The sequence below is a fragment of the Lineus longissimus genome, chromosome 8 (assembly GCF_910592395.1).
Source record: "Lineus longissimus chromosome 8, tnLinLong1.2, whole genome shotgun sequence".
NCBI classification, from domain to species: domain Eukaryota; kingdom Metazoa; phylum Nemertea; class Pilidiophora; order Heteronemertea; family Lineidae; genus Lineus; species Lineus longissimus.
Genome location: NC_088315.1, coordinates 19,423,328 through 19,445,399, shown reverse-complemented (window position 1 = coordinate 19,445,399; position 22,072 = coordinate 19,423,328). Strand labels below are relative to the sequence as shown.

At 41.1% G+C, this 22,072-nt stretch overlaps 2 protein-coding genes across 2 annotated transcripts; one reads left to right on the top strand and one right to left on the bottom strand.

Moving 5' to 3' along the window:
• The first annotated feature begins 55 nt into the window (after positions 1 to 55).
• Positions 56 to 21,599, top strand: LOC135492115 (N-acetylglucosamine-1-phosphotransferase subunits alpha/beta-like). The gene is made up of 26 exons (XM_064778306.1): positions 56 to 265; positions 661 to 746; positions 1,057 to 1,176; positions 1,483 to 1,509; positions 1,687 to 1,945; positions 2,379 to 2,510; positions 2,953 to 3,027; positions 3,290 to 3,361; positions 3,728 to 3,775; positions 3,895 to 4,026; positions 6,879 to 7,049; positions 7,350 to 7,557; positions 7,776 to 7,946; positions 14,094 to 14,299; positions 14,583 to 14,719; positions 14,877 to 15,007; positions 15,364 to 16,085; positions 16,528 to 16,727; positions 17,117 to 17,269; positions 17,643 to 17,709; positions 18,045 to 18,155; positions 18,621 to 18,706; positions 18,906 to 19,004; positions 19,221 to 19,388; positions 19,842 to 19,932; positions 20,275 to 21,599. The coding sequence occupies exons 1-26, from the start codon at positions 137 to 139 to the stop codon at positions 20,452 to 20,454; spliced, it is 3,981 nt and encodes a 1,326-aa protein (XP_064634376.1). The 5' UTR covers positions 56 to 136; the 3' UTR covers positions 20,455 to 21,599.
• LOC135492116 (uncharacterized) lies at positions 7,942 to 13,484 on the bottom strand. Its single transcript, XM_064778307.1, has 2 exons — positions 13,171 to 13,484; positions 7,942 to 9,409 (listed from the first exon to the last, which is right to left on the bottom strand). Exons 1-2 carry the CDS (start codon positions 13,324 to 13,326, stop codon positions 8,498 to 8,500), a joined length of 1,068 nt encoding a protein of 355 aa, XP_064634377.1. The 5' UTR covers positions 13,327 to 13,484; the 3' UTR covers positions 7,942 to 8,497.
• Positions 21,600 to 22,072: the final 473 nt, after the last annotated feature.

Here is a 22,072-nt window from a genome sequence, read left to right as displayed (position 1 = left end):
TTTTGTTTTTTATGAAGAAAATATTTAGACCTAATGCCCATGATCTGGAAATTTCCAACATGGCAGCCTCCTGAAATTCGGATTTTTGCCTAATAATTTTTCTTATTTCGATGATTTCCTACATAATCTAGTCAATATGGTTTATTCCACCTTGTGTAAACTGCTGCAGAAGCAGACGTACGATGTGTTGTCGCATCGATATGGGACGTATGTTGTGCTTGCTGGTCTCACTTTGGTGATTATTTCAGCACTTCAATTTGGAGAGGTAAATGCACTGCTTCAGTGTGTACATTTTTATGTACATTTTTCAAGTTGTTAATTTTGTCAGTAATTGTCGTTCCTCTGTGCAGTAAAGCCATTGTGGGCCACAACAAACAACTCACAAACAAAAGACCGCATGGCCACACACCACTTGTTCTTTTGTTCCTTGCGCCGTTGTGGCTAATTTAGGTTTGCCTGGCTTCTTCCGGCCCCCTTCTTCTTCATCTTCTTCTTCTTCCAATTCAATTAAGTGCTTTCCTCGTCAACAGAGTATAGTCGCACTGGTGATAAAAATGTTCTGAACGACCTTGAAGGACCACCTGCAAAAGGTGCAAGAATATCTATAATCCTCCGCCTTTTTCCATCGTACAACTTTTTTCTGAATGTCTACTTTTTCAGGTGACTTTGGAATGGAGTAAAGAAAAATATGCTGCTGTGTTCAGTTCGTATAGTGACAACATCGCTGGCAAATCATACCAAAGCAGGTTAGTCTTTTCTCCTTCAAGGTAAACTTGGGAGGAACTCGGCAAAGATAGTTCTGATTTCCGCTCACACTTACCAACCTTAATCGCCAAATCAATGGTTCGTGTCAGTGGGACCAGTGGGTGAAGTTGTCGTGTCGCACTCGTAGTTGCCCCCGGAAACCCACAAGACCACAGAACTTGCTAAAAACTTGTGCAGCACTTCTCGTATCTATCTTACAACAGAATCATCTTCTGAGTACAAGATGTCTGGTCTCAAATCCAAAGTTTTTTCCGTCATTTTTACACTAAATCCTCTCCCATTCCTTTCCAGACTTTGTCTTCCTGTTCCGATAGATGTTGTGTACACGTGGGTGAACGGCACCGATCCACGTCTGCTTGCCGATCTCAAACGCTTCAAGGCAAAAATGGAGGGGGAGCTCAATCTGACTAAGTAAGGGATACTCTGCAGACCTTTCAACTGAGGACTGCATTTGCCTTTTTGCCTTTGTTATGACTCATCACTTCACAAGGCAATTTGCACCTTTAGTGTTGGTTTTGCCCCTTTTCTTACAGGTTTATCATCTCTTAGTGTTGAGCCCAGTTTTGGGACTACAAATCTTTGATCTTTGAAAATGAAAGTCATTGTGACTGTAGTTTTTCTCGAACATATTTTCACATCATCTTCCCTAGTGTGTTAACTAGCAGCGATTCTTTTCTCCATATTTACTCTATAAAGATTTGATATTTCCTCTTTCAGATCTGAATCAACAATTAGTCCTGAAAAGTAAGAATATTTTTAAAACTCAAAGTGTACAGAATTTTCCGATCGCCTCTGCGCTTCAAGATAGATGAAAATGATGAGCTGATTACAAAAATGCTTTCCTCGCGCCCACTGGAAATCAATGCAAGGCTATTTCCTGAACAAGCCTCCCTGTCCTAATCGGTTTACTTTTCCTTTCAGCAAAGAATGCTCATTTTCTCAATGTGTTCCTGCAAACATGGTCGTACTCACTCCACCTCTCCCTGACAACATCAACCTCAAGAAATTAACACGGATTTACAGCCCGTTTGAAAAGGTGCTCAAATTTTTCCACATCAATACGGACGTTGCTGGGAATCGAACGATATTCGTGTTCGAAAAGGACTCTGAAGTGGACGAAATACTCAAATTGAATATGAAAATCGGGAAAACAAACTTTACAGCAGCAAAGGGATACTTGGTGAGTGTCTCATGGAGCAGCAGTCGTAAATTGAAAATCTCGACTATACTACAAATTTCTTTAGTGCTGTACACTGTGCAAAATTTTAGGAAGTGATTTATTTTTGAAGATTTCATGAAAATCACAAAAAAATATTTTTTGATGGAAAAATGTGAAAGGAGATTTGTTATCTACATGTACCAAAATAAGAATTGTGAATTTTTTGGATTTTGATTTTTTGGCCAAAATAAGAAGTTGTGAAAATTTGGCGTTTTTCTGGATTCTGAATTTCGAGTTGGTTCCTACATTATGTAAGTCATTTTCAGTAAACATTGGAAATGCGAGATCCTCAGACTTGCTGCTAAATATCTTAGAAGGATGGACTTGCAAAGAGAGAGGGCATTGGTTTGAATCTCAGCGCACTCTCAACGCTTTCCTAATTTCAAAATTTCAGACAAGTGATTGGACGGTTCATCGCAGCGTCCTACTAAATGACATCATCATGATGTCGGGATTCTCGGATAAACTCTCGGCTGGCGAACTCAAACAGAAATTTCCGGAGAAGTACAAGAAATCAATTACCAAGGTCAGTGCCTGGGTGATGTCACCCCTAAAGAAGTGGTACGCATATTCGACAGTGTTGCAATTACAAATTCGTTTTGGCAGTTTTTGTTTCAAAATTGGGGCTCCCCGCTTTTCCTAGGTGCCAGTTGTTTGTTTTTAGCAAAGATTACATGTAATGCAGCAGAAGGTCGGGGTTCTCCATGTGGTTTTCTCACGGTATGTTGGCACCCTCGATATTAATGAAGGTTTGCCAGAGTGCAACACAAGGTTGGTTGGCCAGCAACTTAAGGTAGGGTGGCCCTATAGAAACCCTTTACAACATCTAGAGCAAGGTAGGGTGGCTCTTCCCAGGAAGGGAGCTAAGCTGCCAAGGTAGGATGAGCCGCCCTGACAGATGGCCTCGTGGAGAACACTGGAAGGTTGGTTTAGTAACTTTAGTAACATTTCTCACTTGTTTGTTTCAGATTGAGATTAACGAACAGCAGGGTGTGGCTGTGCTACATGTCCCAAATAAGGCCGACTTTGAAAGCTTGCTGCAGGTAGGTTCAGATCTCATGACTACTTTTATGAAAAGAACTAAGTCAACAGCACCAAACAATTGGTTGCCCTTAAAAAGCGACCTGTTTTTATCAGTAATTTTGTTAAAAAGCAACGATTGGCTTCACCCAATGCCAGTAGTTAATTCAAACAGAGATATGTGGCCATCCTAAGAAAAAATGTAAGAACAAACAATAAGAAAGTTTAACCAGCTGAACGCAGAAGAAGAAAAAGAATAAGTTAATTGTCTACTTTCTTTTCTAGGACGGCAATCTGACGATCGGTGGTAAAGAGCCCTCAATGAATGCTGCTAACATAGTGTGGGATCTGAACGTGGTGAGTTGTTTCCTCCCCTCTCCATAGGTGGCACTAGCTCTGCAAAAGTTTCACGATAAATACCATTAAACTGTTGACAAAAAGGGAATGATTGCGTTCAGTTACCAGTTATATAGATCTCCAATGTGGTACCAGATTTCTTACTTATTTACTTGGAGAAATTTCAGAACTGAAGCCTTGGACCTAGACTCTCAAAAAGTGGGACAGTTGTGCTTGTTCTTTGATTTCAGTGACTTTTGCCGACACCCACTGTCTAAAATATTCTCATGGAGATCGTGGAAAAGCATCAGCTATCATCGCTAGTTAGTCCCACAGGGTTAACTCCATTGCAATGTGTGCCATAACAGTTTTTGTTTTGTTTTCCAGGACGCTTTATCGGAAGAATATGCTGCTCATAGATTTGCTGATAACGAGGTAAGTAGACTATTTTACCCTTGATGACTTTGAATCTTAGATCAGCACCAGATGAAAACGATCTCGTCCCTTCACCACCCCTTTCAAGGGAGAATCACCGATTATTCTATTCATTTCAGGAGCTTCGTTATTCGCTGCGGTCGATTGAAAAAAATGCTCCCTGGGTGCGCCATATCTTCATTGTGACGAACGGGCAGATCCCGTCGTGGTTGAACCTGGACCACCCTCGCCTCACTCTAGTCACTCATAACGTAAGTATGATTTGAAATACTGTTTAACCTTTCGCTACCGCAGGATTTTTGGCTCACCGTAGGGGAGTCTTTACAATACCGCAGTGTCCGTCGTCCGTCGTCGTCTGTCGTCGTCCGTCGTCGTCGTCGTCGTATCCTGTTTCAAAAACAGTGGCACGTTTCTTAACCGCTAAGCCTATGAACTTGTAACTTTGTACACAGGACTCCCTTGGTCAGATGACCTGTGACACTAAATTTCGGTCCGATCTGATTCTTAATTTGGCCACCAGGGGGCCGAATGTAGATATCTAAAAAGTGTGATATCTCGCTTATTAATGACTTGTTTGGAATAAAATTTTTGTGGTAGGTACTCATAGCAAGGATACATCATATATCATACGGGTCTTTAATTTGACCTACTTTTCAAGGTCACAGAGGTCAAATGGCGTAAATTGGCTGTTTCAGTGTAACTATGGCACGTTTTTGAACCTCCACAGCTATGAACTTGAAACTTAATACATATAACCCCCTATACCAGATAACCTCTGGTGCTGAATTTCGGTCTGATCTGATTCTCAACTTGGCCACCAGGGGGCCGAATGTGGATACCTAAAAAGTGTGATAATTCGCTTATCAATAACTTGTTTTCAATAAAACTTTCGTGGTGGGTACTCATAGCAAGGATACATCATATATCGTACGGGTTTTTAATTTGACGTACTTTTCAAGGTTGCAGAGGTCAAATGGCATAAATTGGCTGTTTCAGTGTAACTATGGCACGTTTCTCAACCGCCACAGCTATGAACTTGAAACTTGGTACATATAACCCCCTATATCAGATAACCTCCTGTGCTGAATATCGGTCCGATCTGATTCTCAATTTGGCCACCAGGGGGTCGAATGTGGATATCTAAAAAGTGTGATATCTCGCTTATTGATGACTTGTTTTCGATAAAACTTTTGTGGTAGGTACTCATAGCAAGGATACATCATATATCATATGGGTTTATAATTTGACCTTCTTGTCGAGGTCACAGAGGTCACAACGCAGACACAGATATGGCCGAAATTGCATGTTTTGTGTTTTTCGTGTTGTGGCAATCCAAAGGTCGTGAGTTCAAACCCCGGTCAGGGACGGCCAAAAATATTTTTTTATTTTATTATTTTTTATCTTTTCCCTTTTGTCTTTTCTGACTTGTATCTTACATTTTCTTGATTTTTGGCTCACTGTAGGGGAGTCTTATGTAATACCGCAGTGTCCGTCGTCCGTCGTCATCGTCCGTCGTCGTATCCTATTTAAAAAACAGTGGCACGTTTCTTAACCGCTAGGGCTATGAACTTAAAACTTTGTACACAGCACCCCCTAGGTCAGGTGACCTCTGACACTGAATTTCGGTCCGATCTGATTCTCAACTTGGCCACCAGGGGGCCAAATGTCGATATCTAAAAAGTGTGATATCTCGCTTATTAGTGACTTGTTTTCGATGAAACTTGTGTTGTAGGTACTCATAGCAAATATACATCTTATATCATACGGGTTTTTAATTTGACCTACTTTTCAAGTTCACAGAGGTCATATGGCGAAATTGGCCGTTAGAGTGTAAACTATGGCACGTTTCTTAACCACTAAAGCTATGAACTTGAAACTTGGTACATATAACCCCCTATATCACATAGCCTCTGGTGCTGAATTTCAGTTTGATCTGATTCATAACTTTGCCACCAGGGGGCCAAAAGTGGATATCTAAAAAGTGTGATATCTCGCTTATAAGTGACTTGTTTTCGATAAAATTTTTATGGTAGGTACTCTTAGGAAGAATACATCACATGTCTTACGGGTTTTCAATTTGACCTACTTTTCAAGGTCACAGAGGTCATATGGCGTAAATTGGCCATTGGAGTGTAAACTATGGCACGTTTCTTAACCAGTAAAGCTATGAACTTGAAACTTGGTGCATATAACCCCCTACATCAGATAACCTTTGATGCCGAATTTTGGCCTGATCTGATTCTTTATTCGGCCACCAGGGGGCCATAATGGAAAAAGGAAGAAGTGCAATATCTTGCTTATTTGAGTGAATTGTTTTCGATAAAATTTTTATGGCAGGGACTTCTAGCAAGGATACACCACATGTCCTACGATTTTTGGATTTGACCTCCTTTTCTAGGTCACAGAGGTCAAATGGCGTAAATTGGCCATTAGAGTGTAACTATGGCACATTTCTTAACTGCTGAAGCTATGAACTTGAAAGTTGGTACATGTAACCCCCTACATCAGATAATCTCTGACACCGAATTTTGGCCTCATCTGATTCTTGATTTGGCCACCAGGGGGTCAAAACTGAAAAAGTAAGACGTGCAATATCTTGCTTATTAATGACTTTTTTTCGATGAATTTTTTATTGCAGGGACTCTTAGCAATCACCCGATATTGATCTTGTTGATGTCATAGACAATTATTGGTTGGATCATAAACTTGTATATACTGCCCTGTCTTATTACTTGACATCAATACACATCTAAAAAAAGTCTTCATGCCTGATTGTGTTCACCATATTCACCTCTAAACTAAGCATGATCCTGCCTACTAAAAGATGTATACGGTGAGCACAATGGCCCCTGGCCGTTTCATTGAGTACTGTACCCCTTGCCCACACCAGGTGTAGACCGTATGTGAAACTGAGGGTCCTGGTACCCGGTGTCTTTGTCAGTGGAAGCAAAGTCCCCAACAAGTGAGAAACAAGAGTAGCTTGCTATGGACTCTGCCACTGGCCAAAAGGGACTCAGTAGTCCAATCAACACAATTGGTGCCTAACCGTAGTGGACACATCTGATCAACCACTCACCTCCTGAATTTTTCTGAACCTTTACAGGATATCTTTGTCAATAAGAGTCACCTCCCTAACTTTGCGTCGCCTGCGATAGAGAGTCACCTCCATCGGATCCCGGGCCTCTCCGATAAGTTCATCTACATGAACGATGATGTCATGTTTGGTAAAGAGGTGTGGCCTGATGACTTCTACACACAAGCTCGCGGACAGAAGGTTGGTGTGCATTGCTTCACTCATCAGGCCGTGATTATATTGAGTTATGTAATCACATGTTGTCAATTAGCCTGAGGTGGTCACATATGTAACCCGTTACAACAAAACCAAGCCCATGTTGCTCGGAGCTTGGCAGGTTGAGACGGACTGGTTGTTTACTTCAAAGTTGTCTACCTTTCGTAAAAATCTGAGCACATCAGTTTATGGCATTATCTCCTGGTGTCACTTTGGTTCATCTTCTGTGCAACATGTACCTCATTTTGCTATTACGAGTCACATATGCTGGTTTCCATCCTTTAGATCTACCTCACATGGCCCGTCCCAAACTGCCGCGAAGGCTGCCCGTCGACGTGGATTAAAGATGGCTACTGCGACAAGGCGTGTAACAACACGGAATGTGAATGGGACGGCGGTGACTGTGCTGCGGGCGGGTCGAACCAGATGCAGATCGGCGGCGGCGCACTCAGTCAGAACTTCGCACAAAATTGGGCCCACACATCGGAAAAAAGTAAGTTTGAAACGAAATTAGTTTTTTGTAACTCTACCATGGTTTATGATAATTAGTTGAAAATAAATTACACTCCCGGTTCCTTCTTCACTTTAAAGGCCTAAGCCGTTTGTTAAAAATTTGAAATTTGTAATTGAATTTGAGCATTGTATTTCAGCATTGTCATTGTGCATACAAATATACACATACTGTAAACACCAATTTGGTTCGCTTTTCAGTGTATTGTGCTACTGGCTGTGCCAATAGCTGGATAGCCGATCGTTTCTGTGACCAGGCGTGCAACGTGAAGGCGTGTGGTTTTGACGCTGGCGACTGCGGTGATAAAAACTTCCACCAGATACATAAGATTGATATTACTCCAGGAGAACATCAGTATATCGCCCCGAAAGGTGAGTGATGAATGAGGATGCTGACTTTTCATGACACCCTGTAGATTACAGAGTGAGGCGTGTATCTTTTCACGGCTCATGTGAACATTGTTAAAACAGCATCAGCAGTTGATGACGTGAATGACGTCACACAACGTGCGGTAAAAGCTAACAGAGCCAGCAAATAACGTCTCAATGATGTCATGGATCTCACAAGATGTGATTGGTTCACCCTTGTTTCACCTGGCCTCTTGTTTTTCTGGTACATAAATCGACCTCCTAAGGTGCCCTGAACAGAGACTGCTCCCCCTTGCAGATCTGTTTGGCAACACCGCAGTGTTGACAATTTCTCTTCAGGTTGCTCCGTGAAGAAGATACGTGTTGTCTTCTCTTTCTGAAAAGTGCTTCCCAATGACACAACTATTCACATTTGTCTCAATTTAAGTTCAATTTTCTAAAGTTTTAAATTCGACCTCCTGAACATACTTTCAGTGGCTCATTCCCATAAATCTTGTGGCCTATAATGTAATCCTTGATACTTCTTGAAAAACTAAACTGGTAAAACGTTCTACCTAACTAGTTAGATCGACGAGGTACTTTCTCAGATCAGGTGGTAGGCACAGATCAGGTGACAAGACGTTCACAAACAATGGCGGGGCGATTTCTTCCCGGAGTTTAATGCGGCAAAGCTCCATCAGAGTTGCACCACTGGTCAAAAAGTTTCGCAGAAATCCTTCAGCGGATTTGTACGTCGTTGTTATTTTACACGCGTCGTATAACTCCTTAATTTCTCCCCGTGATAAAGTCCCGGAAAGAACTAACGCCTTGACTATATTTGAGGTGTCGCTAAAAATCAAATTTCCACCAGTTGGATGCATGTATGTTAATAATTTCACCAACTTTCCATCAAAACTTCTCGCACGTCCTCCTGCCTCGATGAGGCGACAAGTTGGCCGTGTAACAAGTCCTTTGAGGTGTGAACTCCAGCACCGACTGAACTGATATTCTTGGAATTGTCCCAGATCCGTGTCTAAGTGGTCTGCGCTGTTTTGATGTGGGTTAACTAACGCACCATGCCGCAGCAAAATTTCGGCGATTTTTGGATGATTTTTGTTGTAATCGGCGAGTATAGCACTGCCCAATGGTGGCAGCCCGCCAATTCTTGGATCAGTACGATTAACGTCTGCTCCCAAATCGAGATAACGTCTGACTTTATCTTCGTCTCCAACAAAAATGGCCGCCTGTAGGATGACATGCAAATGCTCGTCTTCCGGAATTATTTTTTCATGATCAAGGAGCAGACGGAGTATTTTCATCTGCGTCTGCCACCTAGTGGTGTGTTCCAGAACTGCATATTCAAATGGACTGAGGTTGGAGATGTCTGGGTCCTTTTTGTGTGGGTCTGTGCCGTGATCGAGTAGAGATTTTATCGTGGGTTCATCGTGTTGACGTATTGCTTGAACCAAGGAGGCCTCCGGTCTACTCTGCCAAAAAAAGCAAAAAGTGTCTTAAGATAGTCTTGTATAAAGAATCGATAACTCTAAAATTGGAACACCAATAAACTCTAAATTCAAGGCCTGAAGACTCGAATCTTACCCTAAATGGCTTGAAAACCATAAGAATGGCAAAATTTTGAAATTGTGGCAGAAACTGCCTTTGTCACAATAAACAAGAGGCTCAAGGGCCTGGCGCTCAGCTGATTTTAAACTTTGGGAAGAGTGTTAGTGACAGGCATTGATATTATTGAGCCAGGCTGTACACCTGATGTTGCATGCCGCATATAGGGCCATTTAGACAACAGGAAAAAGCTACATGCAATCGGAGTGAATCCAAATGTCGTTTAAATAATTCTTGTCTAAATACAAAATGATCGGGATCAATGTGGTCCCATCCATGCATACCAATAGGTAGGCCCTTGTCCTTCTCACCCATTATGCCTAATGTTGGTATGATGATGTCCTGCCATTTTCATTGCATCGTCGTCGATACTTCAGAAATTCTGACCAATTTTAAGGGGGGACTTACTTTTCTTGAGGTGTTTAGTTGCGATGGTTCCTTCGACAGTCACAACCCGGCAGATGCATGGTCACAATCCAGGACACGACCAGCAACTGCAATCTGGACCTTTATATCAAATCCGTTGGAAGTTCAACTTGAGACAAACCAGTCCACTAGATGCATGGTCACGACCTAGGACAACTAGTAAATGCAGTATTGACCGTTGTATCAATTCCTTTGAAGTACAGGTCGTGAAAAACCAATCCAGTCGATGCATGCATGATCACAACCGTCCTTGGGGCAAGCAGTAAAGGCAGTCTGGACCTTAAAATCAAAGTGTTTGAAGTGAAGGTTCAGACAAACCAGCCCAGTAGATGCATGGCCACAACCTTGGAGCAAGCAGTAAAGACAGTCTGGACCTGTGTTTGAACTGCAGATTGAGACAAACCAAGTAGATGAGTGGTCACCACCAGAAACAGTCTGGACTTTTACATCAATTCCTTTGATTGAAGTGTAGGTTGGTTGTGACAAATTAGTCCACTGACTGAACATGGTCCAATCAAGCTCGAAGACCACTACCAACCAGTCAAGCACCAATCCAAGGGGTACGATTTTTTACCCAACATTGATAGCGAGTAAAAATAGATACACTGATATTTTTTGTAAACCAACTGCCACAGACATATTGTTTTCTTTATTTAATCTATTTTGAGTTAAGTTTTACAGGAGAAAAGAATCAATGAAATATTAGAATCTTCTGATTACAGCACGGGTGAGCACAGATGTTGGATGGGAGGTGCAAGGTGTTCCTTCGGTTCCTCGGGTATGAGTGTAGCACAGCTCCTCTCTCGGTCATCTGTGATGTGGTCATCAAAAACGTTGAAAAGCAGCTATCGATCATCCCTGTAAAACATGATGAGAAAATATTTTAAATTTGCTGACAAAGTTTTATAATATAACTATAAGACCAACAACTAATTAGACGCTATTGGAACGACTTGTCTTGACAATCCCCCCGGCCCCATTCATGGCCCAAAAAAGGTCATCGGTATTACGGTAAGGTTGATTAAGGCAGCGCCACTGTTCAATGAATGGATTCATAGTTGAATGCGATCAAACTATGTCATTTCTGATTGGGGATTGTAATTTTTAACCAAAATGACAGGAAATATAGATTCACAGTAGGCGACCCCAGATGATAATTTAGCAGGTTTGTGTACATTCGTGTGTACATTTTCTACACTCACTCTACTGTGCGTGTATCTATCATTGTCTATAGGCCTACATGCGTTTACTGATCTAGCCATTGAAAGAGGTAGATACAAAAAACTTAAAGTTGAAGAGAGGGTGTGTTCTTGTGATGGGACTTCAATAGAAGACGAGGTTCACTTTCTAACTGCCTGCCCAAAATATGATGCTTCAAGGAACGATTTTTTCTCAGTTATCAATGAGAACAACATCAACTTTTCAGGTCTCTCACCAGGAAATAAGTTTATCTGGCTTCTTTCAAATGAGGACCCTGGAATTTGTCAGAAGCTATCATCATTTTTACAGAAATGCTTTTCTGATCGCATAAAATAAGGACCTCCTCTCTCCCACCTACTAGTATCTACTCCAGGTTTGACCCCGGTAGTAGACTTTATATTGTTACTTTTGTCATGTATCCTTTGTATGTCTTATGTACTTTCAATCAAAATCATTGTATTTCTATTGTACCATGTGTACCTTTGCCCTCCGGGCCTTTTGATTAATAAACTAATTTGAATTTGAATTTGTACATTTCTACAGCGGTGACTTCACACTCAGAAAAACGATCTAAAAAATCGTTGATATCAGCACTCATGACATATATAACGAAGTTAAAGTAATTATTCTCAGTGAAAGTTTACCCCATGAGTAGAGACTGGGTAAATTTAAGCCATTAAAATGTGTTTAGAGCACACATTTTGACGAAAGGTTCCGGCCTGAATACGCTTGACTCAGGCAATCCGCCATTTTTTAACCAGATTCTCAAATCTTTGGGAACGTCAAATGGAATGGATATCGCATAATTTCTGACAAAATCTGCTAAAAGTTGTCTTTTTATTGTTCTTCAGTTATAATCGAACCCCACGCAGAGATTCGTTGGGTAGTTTAATCAGTATCACAACTGCGCTTTGCACCAACCAATAGCCTATAGCCTATTCCAATCCATTCCAAGCCATGCAAGCCGAACCACCTTCCAATCACGGTCAAAATTTTGAGAAACTATCGAGAATGAAAAAAAACTGATAACCTTAAACCAATCACAAGAATCTAATCAAGACATCTCACCTGGTTTGTTGACCGTTTGATCGATTTATACATTGATTCCATGTGATTTTATTCCTTCAAATCATCACTTCACAATCAACAAAATGGATGTCGTCTACGTTTCTTGGCAAACTCCACACAGTGCCGAATTTCTGACACTGATTTAAAAAATTGATGAATTGCCGCCATTTCTGATATCGGCATCCTGAGATTCTGTAAGTCTTATTCAGGCCGAATTAGTGCAACTATTTATCACATAAACGTTTTATTTTATAAATTAATAACAAAATATCATGATCTTTATAAATAAAAGTTAACTCTTTCTGGGGCATGGTGATTTTATTGAGAACTATAAATGCAGCGTAGGGCAGCAATCATTCTTTGCGGCCTTAGTAGTGATGCGTTAGCCTTTTTACAAATCAAATTAGTCTTTCCCTTTCTATATCCGCGGTACTGCATTTCAAGTTGGTGGCAACTAGCCTGTACCAGAGGCGACTTTAGTGTCAAGATTGGTTGCTCAGGCTGCACACGTGTTGCCTCGAACCGCGAAATTCAAAGATCACTGGTCCATAAGTCCGAAGGTGCACGAGTCCGAAGGTGCACGAGTCCGAAAGTGCACGAGTCCGAAGGTGCACAAGTCCAAAAACAAAATTTTAAAATTATTGATGATTTTTGGCATATTAAACCAATATCATATCTCAATAAGCATATCTTGTGCTGTTCAGATTTGAAGTGCCTAGGTCTAACAGTTACAAAATGCCCAATTTTGTCCACAGATGGATGGAAGGATGGATGGATGAAAGGACGGACACCATTCGAATAACTATTGTACTAGCTCCGCTGACGTTGGCAGCTGAGCTAAAAAAGCCTGTACCTTGATTAGAAGAGCCCACACTTTGATGTACAGGGTGTGCCGAGGTTCATGTATTGAAAGCAATGACTGTCCTTCGCCTACCTTGGTATCATCTTGGACGCCTCCTTTCTCATCTGTTCTGTCAAATTTCATGTCGCTTCGATACATCATCACCCTGACAGCGTTTTCTTCTTCTTCCTCTTCTGCATCCTCAATCTTATATGGACAATCCTGGTGACAAATGCAGTCGTCTGTCATGATTTGTTCTGGTCAACGAAAAGCTGGTCCTTGCTGCAGGTTCCAGGTGGCCAGAGCTCCTCCCCAAGGGCTGCTACTGCCAGGTTCAAATAAGTCCCCAAGAATATAGTTGCTGCCAAAACTATATAGTGTTTTAAAAAGCAATTTTAACGAGCGAATGAATGAAGGAATGCACAGGATTGCAAATAGGTCATACAAAGTCCCGGGATCCTGATCAATTATTACAAACTATCTGGCCTAATTTTCAGATAATATTGACATATATAGTAAACATTTGTTTACTAATCATGAACTGGTGTGGCCTGCTTCCACCAAGTGACTCTTTGGATTTTGACGATATTCATATCTTTATATTAGATAGTGTCATAATATCAGTAATCAGTGATATTTCATCATGTGGAAGTCCACAGAATTTGAGATAAGATTATATTGTCATTGATCCAGTAATCCCGAAAAAACGGTTGTTTTCTAGATCATTGAAATTCATCATAACTGCTCTGAAGAGTGAGAAAGAACTTGCAAGAACTTGTAGGCCTACAACTCTTGCAAATACATTATATGCCAAGTTGCATTCATGGTAACTGCACTACCGCATTGTGTATGACTGCACTTCTATTTGGCTGGACAACCAGTAATTATGAATGGTGTGACCTATTAATAATAGTTCGAAGGTGCTGTACAATTGTTAGTTCTATCATGAGCTTAACCTTGCGTATACTACATATAGATAACTCAATTTATTCTTCCTTTTCTTCTTCTACCCGTAGGTGAGACCATCATGTACTTCAATCTGACCGCGGTTTACGGAAATGGTTCCATCGACTGGGGGAAGTACAACGAGAGTGCGGTCATTCGCTCAGCAACCTTGACACAGCGCTACAAGACGTTTCATCTGTTGGTGTTGGCCGGCATGAACGAAACCAAGCTGCCGTTTATGTTCAGAGGCGTAAATAAAGCAGGACGGAAGGAATTGGTAAGTAGAGATTGAGCTCAAATAAAATGCTATTAATTCAGTGAGTAACAGACAATGTTGTTTAGATATGAGCCAAAGGTCATGAATTTGTACTTTAATGAAATATAAGAAATATAAGTGAAAAACTAGAAAAACATACAAGAGATGACACACTTTTGAATTTCCTTCTTTTCATTTGATATACTAGCACATCAGTACCAATGAGATTTATTTCCTTGAATATGATATATCATGATCATCTTTTAGAAGTCGCCTTTGTTAATTTGAGAAACATTCCTTGCAGTTCGAGGTAAATGTTATTGTTGATACGAGACCCGTGCAGACAACACAGGTAGACCTAGAAGAAAGCGCAAATGTTACAGTTTCTAAGAATGGAACAGAAGCACCATTTACCTTTAAGGATGTTCCGTTGGATATCAGGTAAGTACGCTTTTTTGAATGGAAGATGCTGCAGAAAAATGCTGTTTTTTTTGTCAGCCGCACGCAGCGGACAAAATGACCAAACCAAGTTTAGTTATTTTTTTGATCTTGCACGTAGCTTTGTAAGTTACTCATACTTCCTTTGCTCATCTTGCAGGAATCCAAAAGTCCTTCACGCGGCTCTCCCAGCCAGCCAACAGAAGGTGTCACCTGATTTTGCAGAGTATTTGTTTCCCGAAGAAGAGATGCAGGCAGCAGTTGATGACCTCCTGGTGGAGAAGAGAAACGGTAGGCTCCGCCATTTTGATATTCTTGAGTTCAGAGCATTTTTTAGCTGAGGTTGTCATATTTGGACTTTTATTGAATAAATCTCCTTGGGGGGTATAAAATGGAATCAATCCATATCTATTCAGACTTGGAAAACAAAGAACAGACTCCTACCCTTGAAATTGGCATTCACGTCATTTTGAAAGACTTCTAATTGCTTTAGGATTTCAAGTTCTAGCCAAAATGGTGGTCGCCATGGTCGAGCCTTGAACAGATTATTTGGAAGACATACTCTGTGCTGGCTATTACTGCCCTTGAACTTCTAGTGTGGATAGAAGAGGTAAACAAAAGTTTAGTCTGATATTTCGATTTTTCAGGTGAAATAACGGAGAAAGGTTATCAAATCATGGCGAACAGACTGTGGACGGAATATCTCCAGAAGTTGAAGATCAGTGGTAAAGTTCCTAATCTGCAGAAGAGACCGCAACCAGAAAGAAAGAATATTACAGAAAATGTGGCTGCGGTTGATCCTTTATCGTCTGCTATCAAAAGGGAATTTGCAGACCAAAAGATCGAGGGCGGAGAGTTAAAAAACTTTCTAAATGCCAAAAGGAATGGAAAAGTTAAATCAAATGTGACTGGATCTCAGTTGATGAACAAAGTTTTAAAACATGACGTTGTAGGTGATAACAATTTTGAACGGGTCGATAAAATGGGACAGGTTGCTCAGGAAAATGGGATAAGCGGGAAGATTTTGAAATTTCAGCCCGCTGTGCATAGGACGGGTAATATGATTGGTGGAGAGGAGACCAAAGATACAGGAGTCAGAACTGTGGATAAGGAAGTCAGTGAGAAGAAAGACGATAAGGACGATTTAGTGGTGAACACCAAAAACGTGCATAATACTCAACGGAATACGAAGACGATGGACGAGTTTGTTAAAAAGCGGAAACAAGAAAAGTTAGAAACGGAAGATGTGCAAAGTTATAAAACGCGGAAGATTCACCAGTTTAGAGTTGACGTCGAAGATTTGATGGCAGAGACGGTGGGTGGGTTCCTGCCGTGGGAAAAACAAGGATATTTTAGTCGTCTGTTGAAGGTAAGTTCTGACCACAGAATGTTAGTGAGCCTATTTTTGATTTCTGCCCTGCAGCGTACTGGTTGGCGCCGCCTTTAGTGCAAAACAGTAAGGAGAGCTGTAGAGTAGTGGCTCGGATTCCTGGCTAGCAGTGAAGAGGTCCTTAGTTCAGTCCCCACAGTCAGCATGAAACTCCTGGCAGGTCTCTTTGTCTATCTTGCCTTACTCAACCCAGGTGTGCAAATGGTTATAGGTCGGAAATGTTAAGACTGTCAATTCAACTGAACTGACAAACATTTTCACATTGATAACTGATCAATCATTTCAATCATTTCAATCATCTCACAGGTTGTCCTGCTCTGGCCTACCTACCTCAATCTTTTATTTCTTTACCATCACAAACCCAGTGTACTGAAATTGTTCTTTGAAAGAGAGTTTTCTAACCTTGATCCGTATTTTGCAGAAGAAAGAAGAAGCGACCCGAACGAGTTCCCAATACGAATCAGAAGCCCTGAAGGGCAGGAAGCTGATGGACACATTCGCAGATTCCCTTCGCCACGTCAACAAGATCTACAACCGCGTATTCGGATATTCGGCACGGAAGGTTCCCGCTCACATGCCGCACATGATCGACAGACATATCATGGCGGACCTCCAAGAAAGGTGAGGAGTAAAAATAAACAATCAATGATGACGATATGACGTACAGGGGAACTGTTGCCTCATGCTTTGATGTATGGGTTTCTGTAAACTGTCAAATGTTGGCTAATTTGCTCATTTTCAGTTAGCGGTAGATTAAATATTGCGTTAGCTGTTGTAAGTTAATGGCTACTGTACATCTGTACAGTAGCCAACAAATGGTGTCCGTTCAAGCAACTCGTTTTCAAAGTCATCATCCAGTCAAATGAAATAGTCACCATGGACACATGACACGTGTGGACCAGTTAGATTCACAGATGCTTGCCAGAGGTGCAGCATCAAACTTAAACATCAAAGAATGTGCAACTGTCAACTGTTTCTGATTTTCATCCGCGTGACATGTCTACTTTCAGATTTCCAAAAGACTGGGACGTCACATCATCTCATCGTATCCGCCACTCTAAAGACATGCAGTATGCCTTCTCTTACTTCTATTACGTGATGGGCGAACCAAAGAATCTCACCGTGAATGAAGTGTTTGAGAGGATGGACGTCGACCACTCAGGGTAAGAAATGAATCCATCATTGACAGATCATTACTTTCAGCGTGGTCATTCTTTCTTCCGTTGCTAGGATATTATGTGTTTGAGACAATGGACATCGACCACTTGGAATCGAATCTATAGACATCATCCACTACTGACTTTTGGTGTAAAATCTTACACTCCTCTGATACAGGCTAGAAGACTATTCTAAGAGTTATATTCGAAGGCTTGGGATGACAGATGTGCATTCTGTTTTTAACAATGAAGTATGGCCGATGGATCAGTGTGTAGCCTGAGGTCTCGCCATCTCCGCACTCAACCGTGGTCAAACATAAAACTTTCACAAATAATTTAACAACTACCAATGATTGTCTTCAAACTTTCTTCATTTCAGTGTCCTCTCCGACAGAGAAATCCGTACCTTAGCCACAAGATTGTATGATCTCCCTCTTGATCTGAAGGTAACTTTGTCAGTGTCATCGCATTGACTCTTTCATTTAGATCGAAATCTTGAGAAACATTGCACACAAGACAAAGAATTCCATTAACGATTGGACACAGCATTTTACCATCTTCTCTATAGATGTACATGTAGATGTGTTTGCATTTCTACCTTGTCTGTTGTTGAAAGAAATGTAATGAAACATTTACAGAGGATTCCATATATGACAGCACAAGAATTGTCCTAATTTATGTTATCTTAGCAGGTTGTGACTTTGTTCTAATCTGTGATGACGTATCCCGAGTACAGTGACGGGCTTCTTTCAAATCATCTTATTCCTGGTATCTTTTTCAGACTCTGGTTGACCTGGAATTGTTGCTGAAGAATTGTTCGAGCGCCCTCCCAGCCCAGCATAAGGAATATGTGCAAAGGTCGGCACTGGAGTCGTACTATGACAAGGAAATGGTAAGGTTCTAAGATTTGAAGTCTGTTCATATAGAAGAATACTACTTTGAGGACTTTTAATTGGCACCGCGATTGACAGAAGTTGGGACATCTTGTTCTTTATCAGCAGTCGCTCTGCACTTGGAGGTGTTATTCTCAAGGGAGTGCTCCTCAAAGGCGAGATGAGCGTTTTACGTGCCACTACAGTTAGACACCAATTGTGTATATTGGCCTCATGACTCCATCTTTAAACAGAGAAGAGTCAATTGCAAGCTACTCGTGTTTCTCACTTGGTGGGGTCTTTTCCTTGCCCTGGCATTGACACCAGATACAAGGAACCTCAGTTTTAAGTCTCATTCGAAGGACTGGAGTTGCCTGATTGATCTAGGTTATGAAGGACTGCCTCATTCCATCAACGGTAGCAAAGAGCCAGGAATTGTAGTTCTACTTACACCCTTTAAAGCACACCCTTTATTTTCATTTCAGCCTCAGATCACCATGAATGTTGTCCTCTTCTGCGATCCTCTCATTGATATGATGAGCAGGAACTTCCAACCAGAAACGAAATACAAGTAAGTGAAGTTTGACCTCGAAATCCTGCTTCCCTTTCAAAAAAGTTAACATTTAGGTTTATAGTCTGATGCACAGCCCCTTTTTCTATGCTGATAAGCCTGTTGAGTCTGAAACATCTTTCTTTGGGATGGATATCAAGCTCGTATGATTTACTTCAATATATTGACTGCTGACAATCTTTTCCTACTTCTTCACCAGGTATGAATTAGTGATGGAAGAAGAAATAGCGTTCAAGATGATCAGGACGAATGTCTCTCAGGTGGTAGGACAGCTGGATGATATACGGAAAAACCCAAAGTAAGTCTGACTGGATTTGTCCTTCTTCAGCATTCACTCTGTGCTTGGAGGTACAGTAGAACCTCTCTATCGAGGACACCCTCGGGACTGACAAGTGCTGTCCTTAATGGAGAGGAGTCCCAATTAGAGAGGTCAAATTGAATGGAAAGTACCAATTTGGGACCAGCAAACCCTCTTCACTGTTATATCTTATCAGAATTTCATCTCAATTTTCAGAAAATTTGTTTGTTTAAATGACAACATTGACCATTCCAAAGACACTGCTGAAACAGTCAAGGCGGTCCTGACTGATTTTTACGAGTCACTCTTCCCCGAGCCGTCGCAATTTGAGCTGCCTAGGGAGTACAGGAATCGATTCCAACATGTCGATGAGCTGAGAGATTGGTGAGTGGCATCACAACGGCGCTATTGATCCTGCATGCGCGATTGGGTTTGTCGTTGTCGATTCACCCCATTGGTTGTCTTACTGGTATCAAAACCGCCCTCCACAAAAGGCCGGCAAACCTTTCTGGGATTACAGTATCTGGGTTCGACTGAATTCATAACAAATCTTCAGCACGGGACACAGCAGCCTTCCAATTGCAAAGACCTATGGAAGAGGCCTGGATGGAGTCCATATCACTCCAAGAGAAGCCATGGAGAAAAAAGGCAGATTTGTGTCAAACTGCTATGTTCTTGAGGACAAATGCTGCGATAGTTTAACAAGTCAGATGCAAAGAAGAAAGACCTATAGGGTATAGTGGCCTTTCGATAACTCAGTTGAGAATGTGCAGTACATTTTCTTTTTCATGGCCATGCATTTCACCTCGGCTGATCTTGTCTCTCGTTTTATTTCAGGCGGGGATATCGAGAGTACCTGCGTAAATTCACTCATGTTGCCGTATTCCTACTCATCCTTTTTGCCATTGCTACATTTTTCTCAGATCGGGTAAGTTGGTCAGAAAAAAAGACATCTTTTTTGGTGTGATTTCGTGAGTCTGAATATGCAGGATGTAGAACTCTCTATTGATAATCCAAACCTTCAGATCAATTCCAAGAGAATTGACCCAAACTTTAGTACAAACTGCCATTAATGTCGTCATTTGTGCCAGGAACTACTTCTTTTTAACACTATCTTATAGACCATCTAACATTTAGGTTTGTTTGGCTCACCATAACAGAACTTTTGTTTTGACTTTCATGCATTCTCGATCATGTACATTGTTAAAGAGGTCTTGCATGTGAATAGAAGATTGGAAGTTATTTTAAATCACTCGTCTCTTCGTTACAGATTGATCAAATCCAGCGACGCTATTTTCGTCGTCGTCCTGCCCCTACAGCTGACGAATCAGAATCTGGGACAGAATCAGCATCATCGTCATCATCATCACCTCTGTCATCACCATCGTCAGCTAGCTCATTCGAGGAACCATTTTTACCGCCACATTCGAAATCTAGTCTTGAAGTTTGAAAACTTGTGATCTTCTTTATTGTTTTGATATACAAGGTCATGTAGTCAGGACACCTCTCTATCAAAGACAGCATTTGTCAGTCCCGAGGATGTCCTTAGTTCTGCTGTAGTTTACTTGTCATTTATTCACAGTAGAACCTTTCTATTGAGGACACCCTCGGGACTGATAAGAGCTGTCCGTGATAGAGAGCTGTCCTGATCAGAGAGGACAAACTGAATGGATACAACCAATTTTGGATTGAAAGTAGTGTCCATGATGTAGAGATTGTCCTTAATAGTGAGGTGTCCGCTAACAGAGGTTTCACTGTATTTCTAATTCTAGTCTTCATTGTATGTCAGCATGTTTACACAGAAATGCTTCCCATCATGAAAATGTTTGAAATGTAAATAATTATGGCAACAAAAGTTATTTTGGGTGTAGAAGTTTTCCGTGACATCATGGAGGACTGACAATTAGAGAGATGTAAAGTCTCTAGGTAGCTAATTCCATCAATTCTTAAGTGAGATAGGGATCAAGTTCAGTTACCCAGTTTCCCGTTTTGTCGGTGGGCTTATCCTTTGGTTTGTACTAAAAATTTTTTTATAAGGAGTTTTGTTGATGAGATCTATAAAAATACCTGCCACCCACTACAGGCCTTTCTGTTACTCAGGGGTGGGGATGAAAAACATGTCTTCAAAAGGGGGTGGGGATGTTCTATGGAAAATAAATTGTCAAGAAAAGGAGTGGGGAGGGTGCTCTTCTATTCCCATGTGATGGGGGTTGCCCCCTGGAGTCAATCTTTTCCACTGGTCTCAAGATGATAAGGTCAAAATGAGATTTTACCTCGTTAACTCTTATCTCTCTTTGTGTACCATGGTCGCAGATTTGGGAGATATAAAGATTTGTCTTTATCACTCCTTGGTATTGAGGTTGTGGAGGTAGCATTCTGCGTTTACACCAATTTTGTGACATTGAACAAATATGCTCCTGAATATAAAGTTTGACATGAAAAGTGTGGACTTTTCTCTTGACATTTAAACCTCATGGAAACTAACATTATAATCATAATATTGTGTTGTAGAAAATAATACTTATGACTTTATCTTTATTTGTTAATTGTGCTTTAACAGGGCAGGGTTTTACACACCATGTGTATGATAATAAACATTCCATATGGTATTTTTCAATAGCCCATTGTTGTTTATTCTTTGTCTGTCTTATTTGTCTTTGTTGAGAGGCACCCTGAGAAATGTTGCTCTCAGATTTAAAGGGGGACTTGCGACTCATATGCAACCCCTAAATCCGCCACTGCAGTTCACCCTGCCACCTGTGCAGCCTCATACCACAAGCCTAGCCCAGCCTCGTCACAGTGGTCGTCTGGTGGTGACGCAGGCTGATATTTCAAAATGGCAACATTGAATGACATACGAGGTACTTGATATTGTGACATTCCCAAGTATTTTGTGCTTGTGACTTGTCCCTAGATACATCATTTCTAATGTCCTCCGAAATTCTAGTGACGACCAGTTGTCTTTTTCCCAATCGGAGGTCAAATGCAGATTCTTGTTGGACGTAATCAATAATAATGTCTACTTTGATTACTTCATACACATTGTGGATTACGATATATTTGATCAC

Coding starts and splice junctions, on each gene's coding strand:
- LOC135492115 (XM_064778306.1), top strand. CDS start 137: ATGGTTTATTCCACCTTGTGTAAACTGCTGCAGAAGCAGACGTACGAT. Junction 16,086..16,527: donor ATTTTAGTCGTCTGTTGAAG/GTAAGTTCTGAC, acceptor CGTATTTTGCAG/AAGAAAGAAGAAGCGACCCG. Junction 19,005..19,220: donor GATATACGGAAAAACCCAAA/GTAAGTCTGACT, acceptor CTCAATTTTCAG/AAAATTTGTTTGTTTAAATG.
- LOC135492116 (XM_064778307.1), bottom strand. CDS start 13,326: ATGACAGACGACTGCATTTGTCACCAGGATTGTCCATATAAGATTGAG. Junction 9,410..13,170: donor GCGTCCAAGATGATACCAAG/GTAGGCGAAGGA, acceptor TTTTTTTGGCAG/AGTAGACCGGAGGCCTCCTT.